Source organism: Cetorhinus maximus, chromosome 5 (genome assembly GCF_964194155.1).
Source record: "Cetorhinus maximus chromosome 5, sCetMax3.hap1.1, whole genome shotgun sequence".
NCBI classification, from domain to species: domain Eukaryota; kingdom Metazoa; phylum Chordata; class Chondrichthyes; order Lamniformes; family Cetorhinidae; genus Cetorhinus; species Cetorhinus maximus.
The window spans coordinates 81,387,508-81,399,666 of record NC_135883.1 but is presented as its reverse complement, the minus strand read 5'-3'; the positions used below and the strand labels follow the sequence as shown (position 1 = coordinate 81,399,666).

The following is a 12,159-nucleotide window of genomic DNA, read 5'->3' as shown; positions in this document are numbered from 1 at the left end:
CCATTTCCTTGTTTTCCATTATGAATTCTCCAGACTCACTTTCTATAGGGCCAATGCTCACTTTGTTAACTCATTTTTTTAAATATTTATAGAAACTCTTACTATCTGTTTTTACATTTCTGGCTAGCTTTCTCTCGTACTCTAATTTTTCCCTCCTTATTAAACTTTTAGTCATCCTTTACTGTTCCTTATATTCTGTCCAATCTTCTGACTTTCCACTATTTTAATAAATGCTTTTTCTTTGAGTTTGATACTATCTTTAACCTTTCTAGTTAACCACAGATGATGTGTCCCTTGGACTTGTTCGTTGGAATGTATCTATTCTGTGTATTCTGAAATATCCCCTTAAATGTTTGCCACTGAATCTCTGTTGACCCATCCCTTAACCTAATTTGCCAATTCACTTTAGCCAGCTATGCTTTCATGCCCTCATAATTGCCCTTATTTAAGTATAACAACATAGTCGGGGCCCACTCCTCTCCCCTGCAAACTGAATGTAAAATTCAATCATATTATGGTCGCTGCTACCTAGGGGTGCCTTCACTATGAGATCATTAATTAATTCCATCTTGTTGCATAATACCAGGTCTGGTACAGCCTGCTCTCTGGCTGGCTCCAGAATATGCTATTCTAAGAACTATCTCTGAAACATTCTATGATTTCCTCATCTAGGCTACTTTGCCCATCTGACTATATATAGATTAAAATCTCCCATGATTATTACCGTGCCTTTCTGACAAGCTCCTATTATTTCTTCCTTTATGCTCCACTCTATCATATGGTCACATTAGGGCGCCTGTACACGACTCCTACAAGTGACTTCTTGCCTTTACCACTTCTCACCTCTACCCAAACCGTTTTCACATCCTGGTTTCCTGAAATTAGGTCATCCCTCTCTATTGTGCTAATACCATCATTAACTAACAGAGCCACCCCTCCACCTATTCCTCGCTTCCTGTCCTTCCTAAATGTCCTATACCCTTTAATATTCAGATCCCAATCCATGTCTTCCTACAGCCATGTCTCTGTAATGCCTATCAAATTGTACTTACTTATGTCTATGTGTGCTCTCAGCTCACCTGTTTTGTTTTGAGTGCTTTGTGCATTCAGATACAGAGCCTTTAGTTTGATCCTTTTATTCTTTTTATAACCTCTAGTCTCATCTGTTGATTTAATGTTAGATTTATGCTCTCTATCCCTTCCTGTCACCGTCTGTTTATCATTTCCTGTAATAATACCTTTCCCTCTTGCCTTGTCTTTACTCTTTGATTTACCACATCTTCCCAAATTTGATCCCATGCCCCCACTACTTAGTTTAAAACCTTCTCTACTTCTCTACTTATACAACTCACAAGAACACCGGTCCCAGCACTGTTCAGGTGTAGACCATCTGAACGGTTCAAATCCCACTTTCCCCAGTATTGGTGTCAGTGTCCCACAAACCGGAACCCACTTCTCCACACCAGTCTTTGAGCCATGCATTCATCTCTCTAACCTTATTTGTCCTATGCCAATTTGCAAGTAGCTCAGGTAATAATTCAGAGATTATGACCTTTGAGGTCCTGCTTCATAATTTGGTGCCAAGCTCCTGATGCTGACTAAGCAGAACCCCCTTCTTTGCCTTGCCTATGTCATTGGTACCACAATGGACCACGACAACTAGGTTCTCACCCTCCCACTGCAAGTTCCTCTCCAGCCGCAAGCAAATGTCCTGAACCCTAGCACTAGGCAGGTAACACAGATGTTGCAGTTGTTATGAGATCTCGCTTCGCTGGTAGGCCTCTGGTGGAGTTGGCTTCTTGAACCGGGTGACAGTCTTAATCTAAAAGAGAGAGAGGGAGAGAGAGCAGCCCTCAGCAGCTCTACTAAAGACTTTCTGGTTATTGCCTGTGTCACTTGCAATCTCTCTCTAGTGGCTGGCAGCTTTGTCTTGAAATACTTCACCCATTGTGTATTTCCAAGAGGTTTCAGGTGTGTCTGTCTGTGGCAGCCATTGTTTCAATATCCAGTGCTTTACATTTTTAATGTCGGCTCCTTAGTCAGTTATGAGTTTGGATGGGTATCTGGATTATAGGAAATGTCTCTCTTTTCACTACCCTCAGGGTGATTTGTTGATTTCTTACCTTCACCTTAGAATGTGGCCTTGTATTTTTAAGCAATGGCTCTGCATCAGTTCAACTTGCAAAATGTTCCGTCAGTTGAAAGTTGAAAAATCATATTTTCAAAAATGAAGGGGCATAGCCTTGTGACAGTCAACATTCACTTAAGTGCCCAAAATCCAATCTATCTGAACATGTGCTCAATAAACATTGCAAAATAAAAATTACTGTTGTAGCTCACATCCTTACAACAAGGGTTCTCCTCAACTATTTTACTTAGACTCATCCCTAATGAAACCTCACAGCATATTAGTACATTTGTTAACCCAAATTTTATTCACCTCACACCGAGGTACCTTTCTTAATGTTAGGTTGTTCCCAGTACACCATGCTTTGTACACCAGGAACATGGTGATAATTTGATTAAACTTGACCTCAAATTATAAGGTTACCTTTTTGTGCTGCAGGGGCACATTGTGATGAATGATACCACATCAGTGACGAACAAATGAATAGGCTGCGTCTCTTTTCTCTTGAAAAGAGAAGGCTGATGGATGACCTCATGGAAGTCTTTAAAGTTATAAAAGATTTTGATAGTGCAGACACACATAGAAAATGTTTCCACTTTTGGGGAAGAGCAAAACCAGAGGCCATCAATATAAGATAGTTATCAAAGAAAACAAATAATTTCTTTACCCAGGGACTGATGAGAATGTGAAACTCGCTACCACATGGAATAGTTGAGGTGAATAGTATTGATGCATTTAAGGAGTAACTGGATAAGCATATGCAGGAGAATGGAATACAAGATGGCTGATAGAGTTAGACAAGGAAGGGTGGGAGGAGGATTGAATGGAGCACAAATACTGGACTCACTGGGCTGAATGCACTGTTATTGTGCTGCATATTCTGTCTAAGGATCAGTGTTGCCAGTGTCTCTATGCCAGGACACATTATCAAACGCATAAGCAGGATGGCAGGGGTTGTGTGTAAGATCAGGTGACATGGTGGGTAGTGCCAAGCCATAGGGCAAGGTGAGGTTGCCAGGTAAACTCTGGCGACCTGGCTATGGGCCAGGCAGGGGGGCCCTCTGGTGGGCATCCTGTGCCAATAGATGCCCCTCACCCCAATGGATATGTCCACTTCTGATTGCTACCCCGACTCCCAAATCTTCCGATCATAGCCCTCCCCCACCCCCACCCCACAGTGATGCTGGTACTGAAGAGCTGCCAATCATCTGATGTCCGGCAGCTCTTGGAAGTGGAATATCCTCCCACATGGTGGTGGAAGCCACAACATCAGCCATTAATTGCCTGAGGACTATAAAATACAATTGTGGCTTCCCGTCCCAGTGGAAGCAGTCTTGCCTCTGACTGTTCAGCCCAGTGGGTAGGGCCATCACCACTGCAAAAAATTCTGGCACCTGTGAGAGATTTGGGATCAAGCTTTGAGGTAGAAGTATAATAAAAAGGAAAAGCACTCAAAAATCCCTGATGCGCTTTTCTGATCCCTCTCTAATGTACAACTGTTCTTTTGAAGCACAAGCCCATGTTTTCCCATGTGGCGTCACTGTTAACCCCTAAGAATAATTTATTTTGGTTTGACTCAAGTGCCTTTCAGATATTTACCGGCTTATGGTTAGCTTGGTGGACAATCTACTGCTTGAGGTTTATTCACATTACAGCAATTAATATTTGTCTAAGGTAACATTAGCAGCAAAAAACAAAATGATCTGTTTGACTGATTACTCCATGCTAACTTACAACATGCTGAGCCTCGTCTTACTGTATGCTCTCTTGTGCCTTTTCAGTTGCACGTTATAGGGTCGGAACAGATTTACGAATAGAGTTTGATTTCCGTACTTCTCAAAGAGATGCTGTCTTGCTGGGAATCAGCAGTCAGAGAGTGGATGGACTGGGCATTGAACTAGTTGGTGGAAAAGTAAGTTATAATCATAAATAAAAGAAAAATGCTTTGACTCATTGTTCTATGATGAGGAGGAGTATATCGATGCACTCGATAACCTATTAGGGAATACAGTGGGAAATGTTTAATTATTGCAACAAAAATGCTCAAATATCTTTTTTAAATGATGATGCCACTGACTTTCAAAAAGATCTCAACAGTATTTTGCTCTTACTTTTTCTTTTCCTCTTACAATGCAGATATTTGTTCACATAGACAATGGGGCTGGCATATTTACAGCTGTCTATGAGCCTACACACTTCAATGGGTTGTGTCAAGGACAGTGGCACAATGTCGTGGTCAATAAAATTAAATACCGTTTGGAGCTGATAGTTGATGGAGAGAAAGTAGAAAGCAGAAGCTTAAGTGTAACCTCCACTGCAACTGACACCAATGATCCAATCTTTGTTGGAGGGTATCCAGGTATGCACGAACTGATTGGTGACTGATCTCATCATACTATTTAATATGTAACACAAAAGTGATTAAGAAAATTGCTTTAAATTACTTGAGCAAGAAATGGGACACAGCTTCAAATTAGTAAAACCAAAGTTAGGATTGATATCAAGATGTTCTCCTTCACACAAATAGTCTTCACAGAATTACAGAATCACACTGTGCAGAAGAGGCCCTTCGGCCCATCGAGTCTGCACCATCACGGGAGAAACACATGACCTACCTACCTAATCCCATTTACCATCACTTGGCCCATAGCCTTGAATGTTATGTTATGACATGCCAAGTGCTCATCCAGGTACTTTTTAAAGGATGTGAGGCAACCCGCCTCCGTCATGCTCCCAGGCAGCGCATTCAGACCCTCTGGGTAAAAAAGTTTTTCCTCACATTTCCCTAAACCTCCTGCCCCTCACCTTAAACTTACGTCCCCTTGTGACTGAACCTTCAACTAAGGGGAACAGCTGCTCCCTATCCACCCTGTCCATGCCCCTCATAATCTTGTACACCTCGATCAGGTCGCCCCTCAGTCTTCTCTGCTCCAACGAAAACAACCCAAGTCTATCCAACCTCTCTTCATAACTTAAATGTTTCATCCCAGGCAACATCCTGGTGAATCTCCTCTGCACCCCCTCCAGTGCAATCACATCCTTCCTATAATGAATTGGCAATCTGATGAAGCTACAACACAGGACTGCTTGCACGCCAAATAGCATAAGCAGCAAGTGATAGACAGAGCTAAGCGATTCCACAACCAATGAATCAGATCTAAACTCTGCAATCCTGCCACATCCAGCCATGAATGGTGGTGTACAATTAAACAACTCATTGCAGGAGGAGGGTTCAAAAAGATCCCCATCCTCAATGATGGGGGAGCACAGCATGTCAATGCGAAAGATAAGGCATTTGTTACAATCTTCAGCCAGAAATGCCAAATGGACGATTCATCTCGGCCTCCTCTAGAGGTCTCCAGCATCACAGATGCCAGTCTTGTCTTCAGCCAATTCGATTCACTCCACATGACATCAAGAAACGGCTGATGACACTGGATACTGAAAAGGCTATGGGCCCTGACAATATTCTGACAATAATACTGAAGACTTGTGTTCCACGCCCTTAGCCAAGCTGTTCCAGGACGGCTACAACACTGGCATCTACCCAGCTATGTGGAAAATTGTCCAGGTATGTCCTGTACACATAAAGCAGGACAAATCCAACCGGGCCAATTACTGCCCCATCAGTCTATTCTCGATCATCAGTAAAGTAATGGAAGGAGTCATCAACAGTGCTATCAAGTGGCACTTGCTTAGCAATAACCTGCTCACTGACGCTCAGCTTGGGTTCTGCCAAGGCCACGGAGCTCCTGACCTCACTACAGCCTTGGTTCAAACATGGTCAAAAGAGCTGAACTCCCGAGGTGAGGTGAGAGTGACTGCCCTTGACATTAAGGCCACATTTGACCAAGTTTGGCATCAAGGAGCCCTAGCAGAACTCAAGTCAATGGGAATAAGGAGGAAAACTCTCCACTGGTTGGAGTCATACCTAGCACAAAGGAAGATGGTTGTGGTTGTCGGAGGTCAGTCATCTCAGCTCCAGGACATCACTGCAGGAGTTCCTCAGGGTAGTGTCCTAGGCCCAAACATCTTCAGCTGCTTCATCAATGACCTTCCTTCCATCATAAGGTTAGAAGTGGGGATGTTCGCTGATGATTGCACAATGTTCAGCACCATTTGCAACTCCTCAGATACTGAAGCTGTCTATGTCTAAATGCAGCAAGACCGGAATAATACCCAGGGCTTGGGCTGAAAAGTGGGAAGTAACACTTGTGCCACACAAGTGCTTGGCGATGACCATCTCCAGCAACAGAGAATCTAACCGTTTTCCCTTTACATTCAAATGCATTACCATCACTGAATCCCCCACTATCAACATCCTGGGGGTTACCATTGACCAGAAACTGCACTAGCCAAACAAATATTGTGGCTACAAGAGCAGGTCAGAGGCTGGGAATCTTGCAACGAATAACTCACCTCCTGACTCCCCAAAGCCTGTCCACCATCTATAAGGCACAAGTCAGGAGTGTGATGGAATACTCCCCACTTGCTTGGATGAGTGCAGCTCCCACAACACTCAAGAAACTTGACATCCTCTAGGAAAAAGCAGCCCACTTGATTGGCATCACATCCACAAACATTCACTTACTCCACCACTGATGCACAGCAGCAGGAGTGTGTACCATCTACAAGATGCACTGCAGGAATTTACCAAGACTCTTTAGACTGCACCTTCCAAACCCACAATCATTACCATCTAGAAGGACAAGGACAAGACACATGGGAACACCACCACCTGGAAGTTCTCCTCCAAGTCACTCACCATCCTGACTTAGAAATATATCGCCATTCCTTCTCTGTCACTGGGTCAAAGTCCTGGAACTCCCTCCCTAACAGCATTGTGGGTGTACCTACACATTATGGACTGCAGCAGTTCAAGAAGCAGCTCACCACCACCTTCTCGCAATTAGTGATGGGCAAAAAAAATGCTTGCCTGGCCTGTGATGCTCACATCCTGTGAAAGAATAAAAAAACACCAACAGCTTTTTGTCACAAAATACAGAGTATTTGCTTTCTACTGTCAAATCAGAGTGAAGGAATTCACTATTCTTCTAACTTTGAAAGTGCTGTAGTAATTATTGCCCAGCACAGTTTATGAGAGAGAACTTAAATTCTTAAAATAATTATACTTAATTTGACAACAGTCTCAATGCCCATGAACAAATGTGATGATTTTAGCTTGTATTTTCCTCTCAGCAAATTTCAATCAGGGGTAGATTTACCTCAGTTTTATGCCCCACTAGCAGTAACCACAAATTAAAACATGCAAATCACCAATGGTTGTGTTTATACAGAAATATGACATTAAAAGCATTAAAGCAAGTCCAGTTGAGTAGATAAATATTGTACAGAAAATGTCTTTGTTGATTAAACTGACTTTGACATGACTATAATTCCACTGCAAATCAGCACAGGACCCCAGCAATGTTGGGGAGAAGGCAGGGTATTTAAAACAGAAACTTAATCATAGAATCTTTACACTACAGAAGGAGGCCAATTGGCCCATTAAGTCTTTGCAGAGCATTCCAATCAATCCCATTTCCCTGCTCTATCCCCGTGGCCCTGCAAGTTTATTTCCTTCAAGTGCCCCCCAATTTCCTTTTATAATCTTTAGTCACTCTGCTTCCACCACTTTAATAGGCTGTGAGTTCCAGAGAAAAAATGTTCTTCCTCACATTCCTCCCTGCATCTCTTGCTCCAAATCTAGGGTGGCGGTGGGAGAGTCAGGCGGGGTGAGTGGCAGGAGGAATTTTATGCCCTCCCTCATGGTATGTTTGGAGACCAGGATGGAATTTAATTAGGCAGGAGGGCAGCGTGTGAGCAACCTGCTGCCTCCGTCAATATTAAGTCCAAGACGTGAAGTCCCACTATGGGTCCCATAGTGGGACCTCCCGCCCAGCTGTCAACTGAAACCCTTAAGTGGCCAGTTAATGACCACTTTAGGGCCTCATCCCACTGCTGCTGGTATTAACCCAGATGCAGGCGGGCCTGTTGCCATGCGGCATGTGCAACATGTAAAATTGTGTGGCTGCTTGTGCCTGAGAGGCACTTAATAACAGCAGTACTTCCCAGAGGAGGCAACCCGGGTCACTGATCGGCATTCCAGCCGGCAGACGAGACCCCTGATGCGTCCATAAAATTCCACCACCAACCCCCCACCCCACCCCCACCCACTATTATATCCCCTAGTCCTTATCTTTTCAGCTAATGGAACAGCGTTTTCTTTCTCTGCCTTATCTAAATCTGTCCTAATCTTGTACCCATAATCTTATATCTTTCAAATCTCTCCTCAGCCCCCTTTGCTAGTGATTCAGAAATAAGGTCCATCTGTATTTAACTTTACGTTCATCAAAATTTAAAACTGGAAATTTGATAGTCAGGTTTGTAATTCCAGAACGCACTTCATTTTATCACTTTCATAATTGAACTAATTAGCAAATTCAAAAATCAAAAACAATATAATCTATAGATGTTTTCATAAGAGGAGACAACTGACTGCATCTGTGTGGCTCACCCACTCTTAAACAGAAGCAGCTGGAGAGAACCAACAGCAGTATAATGTGCACAATGTTGCCTTCAAGTGAAGACTACATGTTCTAACAGCATGTTCTAATGATACTGAAGAAAAATTAGAACCACACTAAACACTGTGTTTCACTTACCTCAAAGTGTATTGGTGACTTTTAAAAGAGTTGAATAATGTAACATTCATTCACAGTATGTTGTGGAAAATTTACTTCTGGAATTTCCTTGGAATTTTCCCAATTGGTTGCTGCAATGTCAGAAAAAGATTGGCTGAAACCCTGGATAGAGGTGTAAACAGATTCCCACAGATCTTCCAGAAAAGTGCTGGCAACCGGTTGAGAGAAACACAGGAAATTCCTGGACTGAATATTGATATATTCTTGTCTCTTTCCACTTCAGCCTAAATTTCAATTCCAATTTTCCAAAAAGAAAAAGATGTTTCACACACACAAAAGTCCAACAATGTTGTCAGCTTGGTTAGAGAACCCTTTAGGGGTTAAGAAGGGGAGAAAACAGATTATATGCATGGCAGGATTTCATCTGTGCCATATATTTTTTGGATCTACTCAGGGATATTTAAGGAGTACCATCAGAAGGACAAGTCCATAATTAAGTTGTAATACAGCACTAGGGACTACATTTTTGGGTTCCAGGTTTATCAATCCTCTTGTATCCATCCCTAGATAGAGTAATGAATCTTCTTCTTATACATAACTAGAGGATGCATGCCTGTTGTATGGCTTCAAAGAGTATTGCCAAAATGAGCTATCTCATACAAAAGGCATTGCATTGTGGTTTATTGATTACTTGAGCAGATCATGGCCTAGATTTATAAAACTGCACCGAGAGATCTAGCGATCTCTATGGTGAGAACTTTCCCCCTCTTGATGTGCAATTGATTGTAGCATTGTTTAGTGGGGATTCCCAGCATCATGCTGTCGTGATGTCATCAAGCTGTCTGAACAACCAATCTCATTAACGTATTTTCACAGACAAAAAAATAAAAAGCACTAATAATCAAGTAAGTTTATAGGGAGCAAAATAACAATTAGGGTATACATATTGGGTTAATGTAGAAGCTGAAATGCCATGAACCAACAATTTTTAAATTATTTACAACAGCTAGTTTAAAAGTATAGTAGTTAATTATGATGGAGGCTTTTAGCAACATTCCACAAATGTAAAATTAAAAACGCAGTTAAAAACCAAGTTACACCTCATTGAACAAGGCTTCACATTTTATGGTGTTTCCAACAGCAATATAGCGGAGAAAATGAAGTCCTCACTGGATCAATTCACTTTGCCAATTGTCATCTCGGAGGAGGTCCTTAGCGCAGCCTATGACAAAGCAATAGATAATAGATTGCAACTTCAGGATTTCCGCATTAATCTGTGTCTGCGCTAAAGCCTGATGTTTCTGTGAGATTTAGAGGGGTAATGTTAGTGAATGCTGACAGTTAACCATCAAAAACCCACAAATTCCAGGCCCATATGTTTGCTTTAACTGAATCAGGAAATTCCGGAGGATCTGGACAACTTTCCCTGACTAATGAATTGAAGAGGATTTCATGTCATGGAAATTAATGGCAGATTATATTAACCATATCTGCATAATACCCCATAATTAATGGGAAAGGCAATGTTATATATAGGGAGACAAATTGGTCAGTCATTCAAATACTGCTATTTAGACTCCCCTCAATGTTAACATAATGTTATGCGTAACATAAATAAAATTGCAAAGAAGGCAAATAAAAGAGTAATAATAATAATACACAATTTCACCAGCTTGCCCATTGATCTGCTGAAGGGTCCAAATGTGAAATATTAACTTCTCTGTTCTCTCCACAAGTGTTGACTAACCTGCTTCCAGCACTTAGTGTATTGTTTATTGTGTCAAATTACAAGTGCAGAAAGCATCTACACTTCATTTTTGTTTGCCTTAATCATGACAAGTTGTTTTCTGCAGTGACTTTATTGCATAAATACCAAATAGCATGTTTTTGAATCTATTTCAGGTGACATGAAACAGTTAGCATTGACAATTGATACTCCTTTCAAGGGTTGCATACGTAACCTGAAACTAACAAAGGGAACGCAGACTCTAGAAGTTGACTTCAGCAAAGCAGTCGAGCTCCAGGGAGTTCAACCCCTTACCTGTCCTGCATAATGGAATCCACTGGTGTGTTTTAAACAAAAATGAAAGTATATGGTTCAAAATAAGCCTATATATCTTGTACATGGCAGAAACATTTTTGGTGTTTAAAACAAATTAAACAGTACCTTCATGTTTCGTTAATACTATTTTTTTTCTGTACTAAACATTATGACTCTAAAATATTTTCTCAGTTTTCATTTATTCATTAAAACTAAAGTAAGTATTCTTTTGTCTTGCAGATGGCCCCTTATTATTTACATTATGTAGAGTCCCCACTGAACTTGTGTGTGTAAGATTGTAATGCATGGTGTGAAATATAGTACAAATTTACTTCAGTAAATGCCTCTTTGAAGTGAAAGTATTAGTTCTTCTGTTTGGGTGAGGGTTGGAATTTACTTATTACCCATAATGAACCATGGCCTGAATTTTACACTCCCCCACTGGCGGGTTTTTAGGTGGGGGAATCGTGAAATAGTACGAATGGGATTCCTGCTGGGTTCCTGCTTGTCCCGAACTCTCAGCAATTTTATGCTAGGGCGGGAGAGGACTCAGACAGGCCACCCACCCTTGCCCCAATTGAGGCACTTAAGTGGCCAATTATTGACCACTTAAGGGCCATTTTCCACCCAGCCTCAATTTTTAGGCTGATGGGAGGATTTTCTGGGTGTGGGGGAAGCCCAAAAATAATTGGGTTTAGGACTTTGGCGGGAAGGGGAGGCACGCCTCCATCAGAAGCCCCCTTCTAAGTTCGAGCGTCCCACCTTTAAGGCCCAATGGTCGCTGGACCTCCCCCCACCCACAATCAGATTGGTCAACAGCTCTCTAAGGCAGGACTTTCTCCCGAGTGAAGGGCACAAGTCCTGCCTGCAGCCAATTAACGCTCAGTTGAGCATGAGATGGCTGTGGGGCAGGCAGAGTCAGTGGGGATGTGTTCTCCACCGGCACTTCGGACAGCAGGCGGGAAACACTGCCATCCAAAATATCCTGGCCCATAACCAAAATATTCCTCAAATGTAGTCATGTTAGAGACATCTCCATCTGACCTCATTATGAATTTTAAAAAAGAAAAAAAGTGCTATTTAGGTACCATCCACGACCACTAATTCCTTGGAATCTGAAATTTTTAGTGGACATAGTATTCAGTGAAATACTAATTTTAGTCGGGAGGAATGCATGCCTTCTAAATTTTAGTCGAATTTAATTTCACTAGGGTTTATAGCCAGTGTGTAATGCTCTCTTCATCATGTGCAAGGCAGCTTTCTCTTCTCTTTAGAGACGTTTGGACACTATTTAAAAATAGATCCTGCGTGGTGCCTTCAGCAGGTGAAACAATTCTAGCTACAAA

The 12,159-nt window shown here is 41.9% G+C and overlaps 1 protein-coding gene across 1 annotated transcript in view; it reads left to right on the top strand.

Moving 5' to 3' along the window:
- The window catches only part of lama2 (laminin, alpha 2), a 582,487-nt gene extending 571,448 nt beyond the window's left edge, over nucleotides 1-11,039 (top strand). The window contains exons 61-63 of the mRNA XM_078542125.1: nucleotides 3,910-4,040; nucleotides 4,265-4,487; nucleotides 10,675-11,039. Coding sequence (XP_078398251.1) covers nucleotides 3,910-4,040; nucleotides 4,265-4,487; nucleotides 10,675-10,826 — 506 coding nt within the window. The 3' untranslated portion in view covers nucleotides 10,827-11,039. The remainder of the gene's footprint in view (nucleotides 1-3,909; nucleotides 4,041-4,264; nucleotides 4,488-10,674) is intronic.
- The last annotated feature ends 1,120 nt before the right edge of the window (nucleotides 11,040-12,159 follow it).